This window comes from Zonotrichia albicollis, chromosome 9 (genome assembly GCF_047830755.1).
Source record: "Zonotrichia albicollis isolate bZonAlb1 chromosome 9, bZonAlb1.hap1, whole genome shotgun sequence".
Lineage (NCBI taxonomy): Eukaryota > Metazoa > Chordata > Aves > Passeriformes > Passerellidae > Zonotrichia > Zonotrichia albicollis.
In genome coordinates this window covers 41,334,633-41,352,562 of record NC_133827.1, presented here as the reverse complement: position 1 = coordinate 41,352,562, position 17,930 = coordinate 41,334,633, and the positions used below count along the sequence as shown (strand labels likewise).

At 53.9% G+C, this 17,930-nt stretch overlaps 1 protein-coding gene across 6 annotated transcripts; it reads left to right on the top strand.

Moving 5' to 3' along the window:
• The first annotated feature begins 1,015 nt into the window (after positions 1-1,015).
• TIPARP (TCDD inducible poly(ADP-ribose) polymerase) lies at positions 1,016-17,322 on the top strand. Of its 6 annotated transcripts, none has more exons than XM_074547551.1 (6): positions 1,016-1,164; positions 3,661-4,658; positions 12,403-12,571; positions 13,506-13,687; positions 16,101-16,376; positions 16,533-17,316. In XM_074547551.1, exons 2-6 carry the CDS (start codon positions 3,724-3,726, stop codon positions 16,978-16,980), a joined length of 2,010 nt encoding a protein of 669 aa, XP_074403652.1. In that variant the 5' UTR covers positions 1,016-1,164; positions 3,661-3,723; the 3' UTR covers positions 16,981-17,316. The 6 variants fall into 6 exon arrangements, with proteins under 6 accessions (XP_074403652.1, XP_074403650.1, XP_074403653.1 ...); XM_074547549.1 differs by lacking the exon at positions 1,016-1,164 and adding an exon at positions 1,177-1,587 and having other exon boundaries at positions 16,533-17,314; XM_074547552.1 differs by lacking the exon at positions 1,016-1,164 and adding an exon at positions 1,973-2,387.
• The last annotated feature ends 608 nt before the right edge of the window (positions 17,323-17,930 follow it).

Sequence of the window (17,930 nt, the reverse complement as noted above, 5' to 3'; positions counted from 1 at the left end):
TGCCACCTTAAAACAAGTTTCCTTCCAGCTGCCTTTGTTTCTGTGTGCCTAATTTCATAAAGTCACTGGGCACAAGGAATGAAAGACTGGCTTTGGAAAGAAAACAAGAACACGGGTTGTGGGAGGGAGCCCAGGGTGGTTTGGGACGGAAGGGCCTTAAAGCTCATCTTGATCCAGCCCCTGCCCTGGGCAGGGACACCTTCCAAAGGTCAGGTTGCTCCAAGCCCCATCCAACCTGGCCTTGGACGTTTCCAGGGATGGGGAGTCAGAGGCTCTCCAGGCTGATGATACAATAGGTGTCATCAGCACCAGCGTTACATTCTGAAGTTACTGCCTCCTTTCTGAGTTATCTTATCAGGCCATTGTTCGTGCTGTGGGTGCATCGGCTGTGGCTGGTGTCCGTGTGAGTGCTGGCCGTGCCCCGCTGGGGTTTCTCCGGGAGCAGGCAGTGATTCAGCAGGGAAGCATGCCAGGCCGGCACGGACAGCTGAACCGGCCGTGCTCCCGCACACGTACAGCCAGGCGGGGACAGCACGGCCACGGCTGGGACACAGGCAGCCTGGCTGCTCTTCACCGATCCCACCTATGAAACACTCTGTAAACAAACAGGAGCTGCCTCCGGTGCGTTATCACAGCGCGGCTTGGGCTGGGAAGGGACCTTAAAACCGGTCTCGTTCCACCTCCCTGCCGTGGGCAGGGACACCTTCTGCAGATCTGTTTGCTCCAAGCCGCGTCCAGCCTGGCCTTGAGCACTTTCCGGGCTGGGGCAGGCACAGCCTCTCCGGGAAACCTGTTCCACTCCACGCTCGCTTTTCCGGAGTGTGTCACCGACAGAGCAGAGCCCCGATCGGGGCAGCGCCGTGCCAGGGGCTGCGTGTGGGTGCACCGAGTGAGTCAGGGTGACTTTGTTCCGGGACGGGCTCCCTGTTTGTCTCTTACTCATTAATTAGCGCGGCTGGGGAGCTCGGCGGCGCGGGCAGGCTCAGGGTGCCGTGCTCGCCTTCCGTGCGGGAGGACGGTGTGTTCCTGCGTGCTGCGTGACTGGAGCGCCCGGGCTGACACGGCTCGTTCCGGGCCCGTCCCGGCTCGCGTGCGAGCCCCACGCACGCAGCGCCGCGCTCGGGGACATCGCTCCCTCCCCGCCGGCCCGAAACGAAACGCTCGGTGCGTGATAAATGAAACGCGAAGGGGCCGCTCGTCCTATCGCTCTCGGGAACGGCCTCGGGCGGCGCTTTCGGTTCTGGCCGCTGACACCGGCGCGGGGCGTGCTGCAGCCTGGCCGGCGCCGCGGGGGGACCGGCCCCGGGGCGGGGAACCGGCCCTGCCCGCCCGCGCTCCGCCCCGGCCCGCTGCCCTCGCGGCTCCTTGGCAGCGCTATTTAAACGGGCGGCGCAGCGAGCCGGGGGAGCCGGGCGAGGCAGGGCGGGATGCGCGGGCACACGCGGCCCTCGGTGCGGACACGGCGGTGCTGACCCCGCACCGGCCGCCGCGTTCACTGCAGCTCCCCCCGCCTGAAAAGTGATCTCGCTCTGGAGTTACCGTGGATTTGGGTCAGGAGGCGGCAGCAGCGCCGAGGGAGCCGCGCCGGTAGGTCCCAGCTGAGGCTGCCCGGCAGCTCGGCCGTGCTCGGGGTCTGTGTCAGGGCCCCGCGTCCATTGTTGGTTGTTGCAGCGTGTCCGACCGGCGGAGCGGCTCCGTGTGCAGGAGGGGCGGCTCGCGGGCCATGGCGAGCGCTCGGGGAGCGAGCCCGGCCCGAGAGCGGCGGCTGCGGAGGGAGCATCGCTGCGGGAGCGCTCCGCTGCTGCTGCTGCGGCGGCGGGGCTGAGCCTCGGCCTTCCGCCGCTTTATTTTTAGAGCCGGTGCGGGATCCGGCTCGGCTCACCGAGGCGCTGCTGTAAAAATAGCAGCCAAACTTAAATGCTGGTCGAGCGAGGAATATGAATGTTGAAATGGCAGCGAAGGTATGGCTGGAGGAGATCAGAAGTCACTTGCTCAGCACCTTGGCGCTGCAGGGATCCTCTCGCTCCTCGCCAGGGCAGGGAGACCTGGGCTGCAACTACGGGAACGTCTCATTCTCTCCGGAGTCGAGGATTTTTAAACCTTTGGAGTTACCTGAAGGTGCCTTTGGTGCTTTGGAGGAATTGCCTGGTGTCTGTGGAAGAATAACAGATACGCCGATGACTTTGGGGTTAACTGCCAAACAGATATACCAGTTGCTTTAAATTTAATCTAAAAATGGGAAAACTGGAGAGGCACAACTTTTTTTTTTTTTCTTTTTCCTGGCAATCATAACCTGCTGTTTCCCAGGGAAATGGAAAAGCGTTATAAATGAATGTTCCAAAATACCGAAGGCTCAATGAGAAATTTTCCAGAGCAAATCATCAGTAGTAAGAGATTATTGCCAAATTTTCTCTGGTGTTTTGGATTTTGTTTTGAAGTGAGGAGTAACTTTGCTCGGAATGCATTTATCCAGGAAGTAATCCTTAATGTGCTCCACTCTGAGCATTGAGCCTGCATGCGAGATTGAAGAAGGTTTAATTAAATGTAATCAAACATTACAGGATTCCTGATTAAAAGGCATAGCACTTGCTTCTGGTGACGTGCGAGACACACTGCTTATTTGTGCTTTAAAAGAACACAATTCTGCAGCGTGCAAGCAATGCCTTTCTCGGTTCCTGAGTAACCATCACCTTTCTGTTTGCTTCCCTGCCCAGTTTTAATTCCTGGTGCCCGGCGTGGCGAGAGGAGCCGGTGTGTCACGGCGGGTGCCACAGGGCGGGGACAGGGACCGGGACAGGGCAGGGCCGGGCTGGGAGAGATCCCGGCAGGGACGGGCTGGGGGCTCTGCGGTCCCGGGAGCCCCGGCAGGGTGGCACGGTGCAATCTGTGGGAAGCTGGCCGTGGCTCTCCGCAGCGATCCCGGGAGCCCCGGCAGGGTGGCACGGTTCAATCTGTGGGAAGCCGGCCGTGGCTCTCCGCAGCGATCCCGGGAGCCCCGGCAGGGTGGCACGGTTCAATCTGTGGGAAGCCGGCCGTGGCTCTCCGCAGCGATCCCGGGAGCCCCGGCAGGGTGGCACGGTGCAATCTGTGGGAAGCTGGCCGTGGCTCTCCGCAGCCAGCGGTGCGGTTCGGTTCCGCCGGGCCGTGGGAGGTGACACGAGGGAGGACACATGGCAGCGGAACGGGAACGTGTAGGTTTGCTCCTCCGGTGGGAGAGGAAATGGTGCAGGAATGTCTGAAATGCGGGGGGGGACGTGTCTCATGCTGCTCAGGTCTGCGTGTGAGGGAGGCACAGGAATGAGCGCTGTCGTGTTCTCTTTGTGGGACAGAACGAAGCCAGGCGCTCCCGTTTGTTGAACATCCTGACAGGGAGGAGGCGTCGGACCGTCCCCCTTTCTCTCCTGCCCACCCTCGGGGGATGCGTGTGCGTGCCGGAGCGTCTCAGAGCTGCATGTGCGGGGAGAGGAGCAGTGTGGGTTTGGGATTAATTAGCCTGACTTTGGCTGCTTTCATGCTTTACGTGCCTAAGGGCTACCCGCAGTCACAGCGAGGGGAGGAGTTTGCTGCTGCTGGCTCAAAATCCTCTCCAGGGGTGATCTTGTTCGTGTCAACCATGAGCAATTAGAGAGATTAACTGTCTTGTTTTCCTTTCTGCCCTAGGTTGGTTCCTGGGAGGCTCTGGGACGTTTGGAAGTGATTTGGAGAGAGCAGAGCGTGTGTCCGATGGACGCGGAGGCGCAGCCGGCGTGCGTGGTGCCCCAGGCTCCCTGCCCAGCCATGAAGTGCTCTCCTTCAGAGGACTTTCCTCCCCAGGTGCGGCTGGCTGAGAAGATCCCCCCGGTGAAGCCCTGCTTCAAGAAGAAGCAGCAAGTGCAGAAGAGACTGGACTCACAAACTCTGCGGGCCCTGCGGCCCATCTTCACCAGCCTGCTGGGAGCCGGGGCCTTGGACAGGGTCTTTGTGCCCCGAGGCCAGCGGGGTGGCCACGGGGATTTATGTGAACCTGCTGTGAAAAAGACTCTGGACCTCGGTACCTCTTGCCCTCAGACAGAAAATAATGTGACTGTGCTGATGCCAGCAGCCCCAGATGTGCAGGGTCAGCTGCCAGGAGCCCGTCCTTCCCCCGGGCATCCTGAGCAGGACGTGCAGTCAGGAGAGCAAGGTTTCTCCCCAGAAACTCCTGGAACTGCTGCTGATAATGGTAATGAATCATTCCAGGATCATCCTTTGCACCCAAGTGCTGGTGATGGTGCAGCTTGTCCTTTGTTCCCTGACAAGGTTCTGGAAAGCTACACATCTGGCTTCCTCCAGGAGAACAGCTGTCCAGTGCAATACAACTTGACCCCAAGCAATAAATTCAGTGCTGGGATATTCCAGGACAAAAGTGAAGAGGCTTCCCTTGACCTGGTGTTTGAGCTGTTGAACCAGCTGCAGTATCACACCCACCAGGAGGATGGGATTGAAATCTGTGTGGATTTTCTCCAGGGCACTTGTGTTTATGGCAGTGATTGTCCCAAGCATCACACGGTGCTGCCCTATCACTGGCAGGTGAGGAGGACAGCAACCCAGAGGTGGCAAAGTGTGACCAACGACTCCCAGGAGCACCTGGAGAGGCTTTACTGCAACCCTGACAATGACAAGATCAAAGTCAAGTATCGGTAGGTAACTGAATTTACTCCCTTGCTGGGAAGGGTGCAGAAATATAACAGGCTGTGCCTTTTTTTCCCTGGTACTTGTATCCAAGCATGTTATAAACTCTGGCATGATGTTTCTTGATTAATATCCAACAAGTTTAACTGGACAAAAAATTTTTGTACACTTGTAAAATTGTTATTTAGCATCTGGAATGTGTTCTTTGAAGCTGGAGGACTTGGAGTGTGTGAAATAAGAAAACTTCAGCTCTGTAGGAATCCAGAGACTGTTGAGGAATGCTGTACTTGTTCTTGGCGTTCCTAATTAGTGTTTCCTCTGTGTTGGACAAAGTGGCAGCATGAAAGCCTTGGCAGCGCTGGGGACAGGGATGACAGAGCAGTTGCTGTGTGTCACTGTGAGCACAGCCTCATCCTTCCATCCCCAGCAGAAAAGCACAGGGCAGCTCTGCAGGGTCCTTGGGAAGGGTCACATCACTGTCAGTAAATGGGGATGTTCCAGCTTGTTCCCTGTGAGCAGCCTGAGCCACACGCTCAGAAATGCTGATCATCACTGTTAGAGCAGTTACTGAAGTTATTGTTTTCTCTGTTCAGAGCTTGTTTATTGACTCATTTTCTAAAATTAGCCAGCAGCTGTTGATGTGGTTGTGTGACCCTGTGTGGGCTCCTGCACCCCGAGAGCTAAAACTTCTTCAGCTTCTCCCCTGCAGGTTCCAGTGTGAGGAGCAGTGGGGAACAGTGATGTTTGCAGGGTCCAGTTAGTGCAGGGTGCAGACTGGCTCGGTTTGGTTTTTTTTTTTTTTTGGAGGAAGTGTGTGGTGCAGCTGTGGCAGGGCAGATAAGAGAGGAGAAGTTTGCCAGGCTGGCACAACTCCAGTTCAAAGTGACATTTCTGGAGTGAGAACTTCACACTGCCTTTGCCACCTGAATCCGTGGGGGTTCTGCTCACTGCCTCTTCTTCCTTTCAGTTCCTGAAGAAAGTATATCCCTGCTTTCTCAATATTTTATTTTCATCCATTAAGCTGAGATTTCTCATTTGGCACCAGACCAAATCTAGTGCTTAAAGTCAGTGTGAGTCTTTACTTTCACTGAATTTGATGTCTTGGATTAGACACTGAATTCAGCCTTTGTCATAGACTGGTTTGGGTTGGAAGGGACCTTAAAGATCACACAGTGCCACCCCTGCCATGGGCACTTTCCACTGTCCCAGGGGCTCCCAGCCCCTATGTCCATCCCTGGGCACTGCCAGGGATGCAGGGGCAGCCCCAGCTGCTCTGGGCACTGTGCCAGGGCCTTTTAGTGATGGCAATATCAGAATATGGATGTCCCACACTGAAAATGAAGTAGGATATGTAGTAGGGAACAACTACAATTTATAGAATTGTCTTGAAGAAATGTGCCAGTCTTTAATAAAAATTGAAAAATCTTCTAAGTACATAGCAAATAAAATTTACTCTATTTTACAACAGAGGAACTTCTGTTTTCCAAGTGTTAGAAATGATTTCTGAAAACAAAGCAGCACAGCCAGAGACAAGCCCATTAAGTGATTTAACTCTGAATTCTGTGCAAATGAGCAAATGGTTTTCTTTTAGAAGTTGTGTCAGCGAATCCATCAGTGCACATGAGCTGTGTCCTGAAGGATGGACTTGGGAATGATGAATGGAAAGGACACAGTGCTTGGTCATGTCTTAGTCACCCCGGGCTGGGAGGCTGCTGTGCGCTGCCATCTCCCTGCCCTGGCTGTGCAGGTGCCAGCCTGCTGGGGCGGGTGGCACACGGATCTCTGCTTGTCCCATCCAGCGGGGACAGGTGTGTGCCAGGGACAGCACGTTCCCTGAGCGGGAGGGAGGGGACAGGAGCAGCTTGGGCTGGGCACGGCCGGGTGGGACCCTGCCCTGGAGCCTGGGGTACTGACCCGGCCTTGCTGGGCTGAGGGGTTCTGCCAAACTGCACATTCACACTGGCTGCTGGGGAGAAATCCCTCCCTGCAGGGTGGGCAGGCCCCCTGGCAGTGCCCCAGGCCAGGCTGGAGCAGCTGGGACAGTGGAAGGTGTCCCTGCCATGGCAGGGGTGGCATCAGCTGATGTTTAACATCCCCTCCATCCTTGGAACAGCCGCATGTGTGTTCAGTGAGACCTTTGGAGTGAAGCTCTATTTAAGACCAGAGCTTCTGATTTCAAGCTTTGAGTCTGATCCTCCTTGCATTTTTGGCTTGCCGAGGTTCTAAGCCAGGTTTTGAGGTGGGAGGTCAATGGTTTAGTGTGCATCATCACCAGCTGCTTCTTATGCAACATCACCTTGTGGGGAGCACCTGGCAAGGTGTGGGGAGCCCCAGGTCCCTGGTGGTCACTGAGGCTGGTGGCAGTGTCCCTGAGCTGTGTCCCTGAGCTGTGTCCCCCGGCAGTGGCAGCCCGTGTCCCTGTGCCTGTGCCCCGCCAGCGCTGCGTCCCATGGTTCCAGCATTATTTGTTAAAGCCATTAATCTGCTATCGTGGTCAGACGAGCTTTGCAGGCCTGTCTGCTCCCTGGCAGCCCGAGGAAACGCCTGCTCAGCACCGTGCCTGCCCGGCCAGGCTGCTGTTTGTGCTGCTCCGTGTGCCACGGCTCTGGGGTGTGGTGATGGCAATGGTCCTGGCACCGCCGCTGCCCCCAGGGAGATGGGCCCCTCCACAAAGTGCTGGCCACCAGCTCAATTAGGGAATGAGCTCTAAATTAGGGTGTTCTTCAAGGAGCTGTTTATATAAACCTTCCTTCCTCTTCATTATTGGGATGAGTAACGATGGAGATAAGTTATTGAGATGAGTAATGTAAAATGCACATTAAGTTGTTGCCTCTCACCTAAGGGAATGTGATCTCAGAGGAGTGGCAAACCTTGTTTAGTTACTTTGTAATGCAACTCCTTCAGCTGCTTCTTGCAGTTTGGCCTCAAACCAGTATCATAAATTACTTATGTGTTTTTTGTATTCTTGAGTCTGCCAAGTATGTCGAGCCACATACCAAGCTATCTAAACAAATGGGGGAACATCAACTCAAGCAGGTTAAAGTACTTAGAAGCACTCCGTTTTCTTCATGGATGTGAGGAGAGGCCCTGGGAGAAGTTCCAGCTTTCAGCAAAGAGAGAGCAGTGCCAAGTGCTGCTTTCCAGCAGGAGATGCCCACGTTGGGATATTTTAAGATGCTCTTTGCTAAGAGGAAATACTTGGCTGAGGAGCCGAGCAGGTTTCCCCACACACACACCTGTCCCATCATGCACACATCGCTTTTCAAAACAAGCAGCAGCATTAGAGATTACAGCAGGATTTGTTTAAAACAACTCTGCAGTTCCTGACCCATCAGTTCCCCCTGCTTTGGCTGAAAATTCCACTTTTCCTCTTGGCACAGAGGGCTCCCAGCTCGCCTGACACAGCAGCTTCTTGCTGTTGCTTTGATTTCTGTCCTTTTCTTTCTTCTTCCCGTAATTTCTGTGAGTTTATGGGCTTCTTGCAGAGAGAGAGGGGAGAGCAGGTGGCTCTGCAGGGGGACGTGTCCCTGTGCTCACCCCCGCCCTCGGCTGAAGCCAGGAAATGACAGCGCAGGAGGAAACTCGAGCTGTGCTGGGAAGGTTCAGCTCGGGTACCAGCAGCAATCTCTCCTGGGTAGGGTGGCCAGGCACAGGAAGGGTCTGTGCAGGGCGGTTTGGAGTGCCCATGCCTGGAGGTGTCCCAGCAGTGATGAACGGGGCACTCCGTGCTCTGGGCTGGGCTGGACTCGGTGTTCCTGGAGGGCTTTTCCGACCCCAGTGCTTCCACGGCTCTGTAAATACAGAGTGTTCCACCGCAGTTATCAGGGCCATGTCAAGGGACGGGGAAGGAGAGGCACGGACACAACAAAATGTACAGGAAACTGGTTTTCCTTCATTCCTCTGTGTGTGGGATGGCTGCTCCTCCGGTGCTGACAGAATGTGCCTGACGTGTTAGAATCATACAGAGCACGGGGCAGGCATTTCAGGATGGAATCATGGAATCACAGTGTGCTTTGGCTTGGAAAAGACCTGAAAGCTCAGCCAGTGCCACCCCTGCCCTGGCAGGGACACCTCCCACTGTGCCAGGCTGTTCCAGCCCTGTCCAGCCTGGCCTTGGCACTGCCAGGGAGGGGCAGCAGCTCTATGGGGATTCTGCAGGCCCCTGGCCCATCAAACAGTTAAATTTCAGAAGTTTTCCGTGTAATCCACACAGAGCCACAGCCTGTGAGATAAGGCATGTGTTAGTGATAACGGGGAGATGGGAAACCAGCTGAGAGTCCCTGTGGCTGGGTTTGGGGGAGGTTCTTGGCTATACCCTCTGAGTGGCTGGGAGCTGCTTTTCATTCCTTTCCAGCAGGAATGCAAGGCAGAGAGCCCCGAACGAAACTCCTGTGAAGGGCTTTTGGAAGTGCTTGCCTTGTGCTGTGTGGGTTTCTCTTTGCTGCAGTTGGCAGCACCATTTCCATATGAAATGGAGCTAATTGGCTTGGAGCTGTACAAAGGCAGGGAGGCCCTGAGCCGAGGAGGCAGCAAGCACTGCCATCCCTGCTCTTGTTTCCTGTCAATAAACAGATTGCACTTTGGGGAGCAGCTGTCACCTGGCTCAGGTCAGGCTGTCCCGGCCATAAAGCGGCTCCTCCTGTCACAGGGATCAGGGCTTGCTCTCCGGAGCTGCTCCCAGGTGGGGCAGCAGGCTCGGAGCTGTGACAGCCCTGCCCTGCCAGGACCCAGGGACACCAAGGGCTGGGACAATGCTGTGCTCAGCAGCAGCACTGATCCGGAGCTTCCTTCCTGCTGGGTGCTCCGAGTTGCTGAAATCAGGAGGGATTGGAGCTGAGTGATAATTGGGAATCTGATTCCTGTAGTCACATGTACACAGGAGTGGTTTCTTTGGGGAAGTTGGTTTTGGAAAGTGTGATGGGGAGCATTCATTTTCAGGAAAAGCCTGGAATGACAGGACGAGGGGAAGGAATTTCCACTGCCAGAAGGCAGAGATAGGTGGGATGCTGGAAAGGAATAAACACCAATAGTTTAGGTTGGAAAGGACCCTTAAAGGTCATCGAGTCCCACCCCTGCCAGGAGCATCTTCCACCTATTTAGCAATGAAACAAACAAAGCAACCCCTCCCGAACACATGCACATCCCAAACAAACCCATGCACATCCTGAACACATGCACATCCCAAACACATCCACATCCCAAGCAGCTCAGAGCCCCTGGAGCCCAGCAAGCACATGACTCTCTGTTTGTGCTGCCCTGCAAACAGCTGGGGTTGGAATTAGGAAATAGGGTGCCTGTGCAATCCTTGGGAAAGGGGGATGTGTTCAACATCCTCATTGCTGTGGAGTTTGAGAACTTACCCGTGCCTACATCCCAGGCTCCCCTGACCCAGGATCTCGTGTTCAGGAGTGGCCAGGAGTGGGTGCCTGGGAAGAACAAACAACTTCTGGTGCAGCCTCTTTGCAAGGACTCAAGGACTTCCTGATCCAGGGGTTACTTTATTTATTATTATTATTATTATTATTATTATTATTATTATTATTATTATTATTATTATTATTATTATTGTTTTATCCCTGCCAGGCATTCATCCAAGCTGTACATGTGCACACACACACATATGCAGGCCAGTGTGTCAGCAGTTGTTTCAGGTTCACAAGCTCCCCCCTGGCTGTGAAAATTCCAGAAGATTGCTTTTGCAAGCACCCCAGTCACCAACTGTAAAGGCAGGGAAAAACAGTCTTTCCAGCCTTGAAAAAATAAACAGGGCAAAAGCAGCAAAGTCACTGCTTTTGGCTTCTTTTGTGCCCTGAGCAGAGAGCCTTTGAGCAGAGAGGGAAATGTCTGCAGCATCTTTCCCCAGGGTGAGGTGTCACCTCCCACGTGGCCCAGGGTCACCACAGAGAGCAGCATGACTCGATGAGAGGGCAGATGCAGCAGAACCTGAAACTCACGTGCTGCCCTGGCTCTGGTGCCCCTCTCTGGGGCTGGAACTGAGAGGCCCTGCTAAGATCGGGCTCAGGGGGGTTGTTTGTGCTCCTGCCCTGCTGCAGCGGCTCCTGTGGGCCTGGCACAGCCCAGTGCTGTGTTGGGAGGAGCTGCTGATGAACATCCCCTGGAGTGTTCCCTGGCCCTTCCTGCCGCTGTGCCTTTCCATGGCAGCACATTGGCTCTGCTGTGTGAGCTCTGCTGTTGCTATTTCAGTACCTGTGCTTCCAAATTACACTCTTGGTTGGGTGCCCAGCCCTGGCACAGGCTGCCTGGTAGAGCCCCATGCCTGGAGGGGTTTGACAGCCCTGGGGAGGTGGCACTTGGGGACATGGGGCAGTGGTGGCCTTGGCACTGCTGGGGATGGTTGGACTCTGTGGGAGCTTTTCCAATTTAACCAAATCTGTGATTTCCATGATCTTTTGAAGCCAATATCCTTTAAGTGATGTTTGGTTTCATGCAGGAGTTTAAACACTCAGCCCCCCACCCAAAGCTGGGCCCATCTGTGGGAGAGTCCTTCCCCTGCAGCTTCCATCGAGTGCACCAGGAGATAAGATCTGCTGCCTTGGTGTCACCAGCAGTGTCAGTGCCTGCCTTGCCCTGAGCACAAAAGCTCCTCGTGCCTCGGGGGCCCTTTGAAGCCCCTGGGGCCGCCAGGTTGTTGCTGGTGCAGGGAGGAACTGGTTGAGTCAGAGAGAGAAGCTCAGCAGTTTCAGCAGGCAGGGAGCTGGGCTCTGAGCCGTGCTGTGTCTCACAGCTGTTGTGCTGGGAGCAGCTCTCGTTTCCTGCTGGGCCCTGCTGCTCGCAGCGTTTCTGTTTTTCTGAACCTGTTTGCGGTAACTGGCGCCACGTCCCCGAACGCGGAGCGGAGCTGCAAACCACACGTCCTCCTGCCAGAGCCCTCACCAACCGATTCCCCTGCTCATCTCTGTGTACGTGACCTCTGGAGAGTGTTTGTCCTGTGAATCTGGGGGATTCACAGTCTGGGCTGCAGTTCTGCAGAAGGATGGAAGGGACAGCCCAGATATCCTTGTTTTGGCTGCACCAAGCTGAAAAAATCCATCAGTGTTTTAACTTGGAACTATCTCAGTCCAGTGTCCTGCAAAGTTTACACCTTCTGTTATTTCTTACATTTAGGGAACAGAGAAAATGAAACTTATTAGTGGGGTCACGTTCTGCTGTTGAGAGCTCATGGGGTTTTATTTTGAATTGTGCTGTTCTGCAGCACCAAATTTGGGTTGTGTGCCCTGTTCTTCTGAGAGTTCAACGTGCTCATTCTCGCTGTGCAAACAGTTCCACTGAACTGCTTTATTTTCTAAATAGAGACCTTTATTTGGTGAGTTGGTGAGGAGAAGTTCTTCAGAAATCTGTTCTCACCTCTCCAGTCTCTGTGGGTCCTTTAACAAGGGCACTTAGTGCCAGGACAAGGGGAAGGCTTTAAACTGCCTGAGGGCTGGGCTGGATGGGATATTGGGCAGGAAATGTTCCCTGGGAAGGTGGGCAGGCCCTGGCACAGCTGTGGCTGCCCCTGGGTCCCTGGCAGTGCCCAAGGCCAGCTTGGACACTGGGGCTGGAGCACCTGGGGCAGTGGGAGGTGTCCCAGGGGTGGCACTGGATGAGATTTAGGCTCCTCCAACCCAAACCATTTTGGGATTCCACACCTCAGACAGCTGCTGGGTTTGGGGTTTTGTCCCTCTGTGCTGAAAACCACGTGTTTAATGGCATACAAAAGGTGAGAATTGTCTGTTTCTCCCGTTTGCCCAGGGGCCAGGAGTGCTGGGTGGATCTGAACCTTATGAAGTTCTATGAAAGCGCAGAGTTCGACCAAATGCGGCGCCTGTCCACAGCGTCCTGCCCCAGCTCCAGCTCCAACTGCTACACGGTGTGGAAGTATTTCTGCAGGGACCACTTTGGCTGGAGAGAGTACTCCGAGGTATGGCCCTTCCCAGTGCTGCTGCTGACACGTCATGGTCAGCCTGGTTCCTCTGCACACGCTCGGGGAGGGGATCTGGGCATCCTGTGAGGATGAGGAGTCACTGGTGAACTGGGAAAGCAGTGGAGGGACAGCTCTGCTGGCCTGGGTGGTGGTTCTGTGATCCTGTGACTTGGATCACCCTGAAAGCATCAGAGACATCAGGGCTGGCCAGTCTGTCCCTCTGGGGAGCAAAGCAGCTTGTGGCAGCACCAAGGAAGCCCTTCTGGAGCCTGATTTATGGCAGTGGGGCAGCTTCCATTTATCTTGGTGGTTTTTAATTGATTTCCCAGTCCCCAGAGCTCTGCTGAGGCAGGACATGCACTGCCCGAGCTGTGGGGTGCAGCCCCTGGGCTGATGTTTGCAGTGAAACCTCATCAGTGCTGGCAGTCCCAGAAATAACTCCTGGGTGTAAGACCTGCAGAGAGTTGGGCAGAAATACCACAATAACACAGTGGGGGTGCTTGAGCTGCGAGGAAAGCTGGGTTTGTGCAGGGGGGAACAGGAATATGAATTTTGCAGCGTGTGGTTTCTCATGTGTACATTTTCCTTCCCTGTTTTCCCCTCCTTTCTCCCCCATTTCTCCCTGGTTTTCCTCCTGTTTCTCCATCATTATACCCTTCCATTTTCTCCCGTTTTCCCCCTGGTTTTTTCCTGGTTTCCCTGTTTTCCCCCATTTCCCACCCCCCATTTCCCCCTGTTTTCTTCCTATTTTCCCCTCATGTTTTCCCCCCATTTTCCCCCTTTTCTCCTTGTTTTTCTCCCCATTTTTCCCTCCATTTCCTCCCCATTTTACCCCTATTTTCTCCCCATTTCCCCCCTGTTTTTCCCCTGTGTTTTCCCCCTGTTTTTCCCCTGTGTTTTCCCCCCTTTTTTCCCCATTTCCCCCCTGCAGCCCGTGGTGAGGCTGATAGAGGAGGCGAGCTGCCGCGGGCTGCGCGAGGTGCGCTTCATCACCTGGCACAACCAGTACATCCTCAACATCAAGGACGGCTTCCAGCAGAACTCCTGCTTCCGCAGGGAGATCAAGAGGAGGCCCCTGCTGCGCTCCTGCCTGCTGCTCATGCCCTTCCTGCAGTAGGTATCCCCAAAATGGGCCATTCCCACTGCCCTGCCTGCAGTATCCCAAAAACTGAGCCATTCCCACTGCCCTTCCTGCAGTGTCCCCAAACTGAGCCATTCCCACTGCCCTTCCTGCAGTATCCCAAAAACTGAGCCATTCCCACTGCCCTTCCTGCAGTATCCCAAAAACTGAGCCATTCCCACTGCTCTCCATGTGGGGCTGGATGGGGGAGTTGTGTTCCTGGGCTGTGACATGGAACAGGCACTGTTGGGTGGGAAATGTCAAGGAGAACCCAAAATCTGGGTCATGCTGGCAGCTCCTGCCACTCTCCAAAGGAACATTTATCTGAGAACTCCTTGTTTAAATGTGCAATGTACCTTGTGGATGTTGGAATGTCAGGTTTGCCAAATTCTGTCCATGTTCTGGCAGGTGTTTCTAGATTGAGGGTTTTTTAGATTGAGGTGTTTTTAGATTGAGGGTTTTTTAGATTGAGGTGTTTTTAGATTGAGGGTTTTTTAGATTGAGGTGTTTTTAGATTGAGGGTTTTTTAGATTGAGGGTTTTTTAGATTGAGGTGTTTTTAGATTGAGGGTTTTTTAGATTGAGGTGTTTTTAGATTGAGGGTTTTACAGGAAGGAAGCCCCAGGTTATCAGAGAGAAACTGGAGGGTGCCAGTAAAACACCAGTGGGCTTGCTGGTTTGAGCAGTCCTGCTTCTCATCCTAATGAAAAATGAGGATTTCTGAGCTCCTATTTTACCACTGCTAAAATTATGCAATTCCCAACTAATTCCCAGCTAATTTTGTTGGACCTTGGGGGCTCTACACTCGTGAGGGATTGACCAGAACTGTGTGTGCCAGCTACCAAACCTACAGGCTAAAATCTGAGATTCTGTTCTGCACCAAACTTCATTCTGATTTTATTTATCCAAAGACCTTGTAAAGCTCACTTAAAATAATGGATTCTTGGCAAGAACAAGAGCATTTTAAATATTTATGGGATCTATCCTTCAGGAGACAGTGTTGCCTCCACTTCCCACATGATGCTACCTGAGATTTGTTCTTTCCCTCACCTCCCACCTGTTTAAATCTGTTCTGGAATTGCAAAAGAATCCTTGAATAGGAATGAAAAAGGCTGACTTTTTAATGGCTTCCCCTGTAAAATAAATAACATAAATATTTTACACTAGTCAGAAGAACTGAACAAAGTACAACAAGAGATTGCAGGATTTTTATTGGATTTGATTCTTCCTCATTAATCCATGATTTACTGGCAATCTCTGCTTGCTCTTCCAGTCCAGTGTGAGTGAGGCCCTACAGGAATATTTTTTTTTCCCATTTGCCCATCAAAGAGGAAAAACCAAATTAAAAACAAATGCCCACTTTGGTACTGGATTGCTATTTTATTAGCAATTTGTAGAACAAGTTTCTGGGTTTGTGCTCAGCTGTTAATAACCAGTGAGAAGAACTTGGAGTTGAGTCAAATCCATGCAAATGAAGGGAATCCTGGCCTTGGCCTGGAGCAGGAGGGAACAGCCAGAGAACACTCAGAGAGTGTTTCTGCCCTGAAAAGTGGGAGGGCTGTCACAGCTTTCCATGTGTTGATTTAAAAATAGACCTTTTTCCACTCAACTCCCCCTCCCAGTGCTTTTCCTTGGGTTTGGTTTGGTTCCTGGCCATCTGTGGGGTTTGGAGAGCAGCTCCACCCTGGGCTGGCCCAGCCAGTGCCTCTCTCCTGCCCCGGGGCACTGAGGGGTTGGCAGCTTTTCCAGAGAAATGCTTTGGGAAAATCCTCCCAGGTGGACTTTGGAGCTGGCCCCACGTGCTCCTGCAGCTGCAGCTCCTGCTGCTGTGAGCCAGGGCCCTGCAGGTGCCACAGGGTCCCAGTGGTGCCCTTGGCACAGGAGGGACAGTCGAGGGAGTGAGGAGTTACTCACTGAGTAAGGGCTGCTCTCTCAGGTGGGGTCAGGGGAGCAGGAACCAAGGGCACCTCTCTCAGTTCAGCAGCTGCCAGAGTGTGGGGATTGCACAGGGGGTAGGAGCAGGGTCCTGCTGCTCTCCTTTGCTGGGTTTTCCAAGGGTTTTTTTCCTGGTATCCATGGGGTTTCTTGGCCACAGCTCCCTCCCTCAGCCCTGCCTGTTCTCCAGGCAGCATTCCCAGAGGAGGGGCAGGAAAATAACCAGCTGTAAATGCAAATCCACCTCTGGCTGTGTAAATGGCAGTGAGAATCTTCCTGTTTGGGACGGGGCCTTCAACCCCATCCAGTGCCACCCCCTGCCACAGGCAGGCACTTCCCACTGTCCCAGGGTGCTCCGAGCCCTGTCCAACGTGGCCTTGGACACTCCCATGGTTATCAGAGGCTCTCCAGCCCTGCTGGGGGTGGCTGGAGGCTGCTGAGGGTGTCTGAGCACAACCTTTGTCCCTGCCAGGACCCTGGGTGGCAGCTCTGCCCTGCCCTCGCCGTGCTCCAACCCTGCTGCTGCACACGACCTGTCCCCAGCTGCCGTCACCTGTCCCAGCTTCTACCCCGAGACCTGGATTGGAATGGATCCAGCTCAGGACTTCATCCAAGTGCCTGTTCTGAAGGAAGACAAAAGCTACAGAACCATTTACAACCTGTTCCACAAGACTGTGCCAGAGACCAAATACAGGATTTTGAAAATCCTGCGAGTGCAGAACCAGTTCCTTTGGGAGAAGTATAAAAGGTAAGAGAATTGCAGTTCTTTAATAATGGATATTCCTAGAGGAGGGATTTTATAAGAGGGATTTGCATCTCCCCTCACAGCTGAGCTCTCCCAGAGGGCGATGCCGCCATGGGACCTGCAGCGAACGCTCACCTTCATTGCCATTCTGTGTTCCAGGAAAAAGGAGTACATGTCCAAGAAGATGTCAGGGCTGGACAGGATCATGAACGAGCGGCACCTGTTCCACGGCACGTCGCAGGACGTGGTGGACGGGATCTGCAAGCACAACTTCGACCCGCGGGTGTGCGGCAAGCACGCCACCATGTTCGGCCAGGGCAGCTACTTTGCCAGGAAGGCCAGCTACTCGCACAACTTCTCCAAGCGCTCCCCCAAGGGCGTGCACTTCATGTTCCTGGCCAAGGTGCTCACGGGCAGGTACACGGTGGGCAACCACACCATGAGGCGGCCGCCGCCCGTGGAGCCCGGCAGCATCACCAGCGACCTGTACGACTCGTGCGTGGACAATTACTTCGAGCCGCAGATCTTTGTCATCTTCAACGACGACCAGAGCTACCCCTACTTCATCATCCAGTACGAGGAGGTCAGCAGCACCGTGTCCATCTGAGGCCTGTGCTGCTGCCAGCCACAAACCTCTCCGTTTGTGTGGGGGGGTAAAACCTGGACACTTCCCAACTGGTGGAATGACTCGGAAGGAAGGTCACTGAGGTGACCCACTGTGCACTTGCTGGTTGATTCCCTATGTGGAAATTGTACATATTTTTCCATTGTTTATAGTTGAAAATCTGTGCCTTTTGTTATAAAACACTGTTTATTTATGTTAGTAAATATTCATGTTTCAGAACGTGTCTGTGGTTGTCATTTCATGGTGTTCTGTGTCTGTCACACCCTGATCTCAGCATTTCAGCACGGCCCTTTCTAGGGACTCACAACGACATTTCATCCCAAGGATATTAAATCACACATTCCCCCAACCACGACGACTTGTGATCATATTTCAGAGAGACTGGGGGAGAGATCACAAAACTACCCCCTGCTCATACTTTGCATTATTGAACAGGACAACACAAACAGATCATTTTCTAAATTCAAGGAAAATCACGAAGAGAACAGCATGGTCTGGAGGGAGGGTTTAAAACCTGGGATGGCTTCCCAGCAGGAGCAGGGACACACAGTCTGTCACTTGTTGGTGTCCCTGCTGGTGCAGGATGGGCTCCAAGGTCCCTCCCCTCCCAAACCACTGTAATTTTCACCTCCATGCCTGCAGTTTGGATGTACCTGAGATGTCCTGTCCTCACTGGGAGCTTTTCCAGGGATTGTGTGTCCCTGTGAAGGCTCCTGCAGCAGCCCAGGTGTGCCTGGGAGCCCTTGCTGCCCTTAGGGAGCTCCTGTGGGGCTCAGGGGATGGGGAGGGACCCTCAGGCTCTGTGTGCTGGGGGTGTCCCCAAACCCAGCTGTCCCTTGTGACAGCCTGCTTCACTTGGCTTCCTGGGGCCTCAGGGAAGCCTGTTTTTGCCGTGGCAGAGAATTCCACGCTCCCACCAATACCCCAGTGCT

Bases quoted from the DNA above. Each gene is read 5' to 3' on its own strand.
- TIPARP (XM_005494615.4), top strand. From the start codon at position 3,419: ATGCGTGTGCGTGCCGGAGCGTCTCAGAGCTGCATGTGCGGGGAGAGG. The intron at 12,572-13,505 runs GTATGGCCCTTC...TCCCCCCTGCAG, and splicing joins GCTGGAGAGAGTACTCCGAG to CCCGTGGTGAGGCTGATAGA. The intron at 16,377-16,532 runs GTAAGAGAATTG...TCTGTGTTCCAG, and splicing joins CTTTGGGAGAAGTATAAAAG to GAAAAAGGAGTACATGTCCA.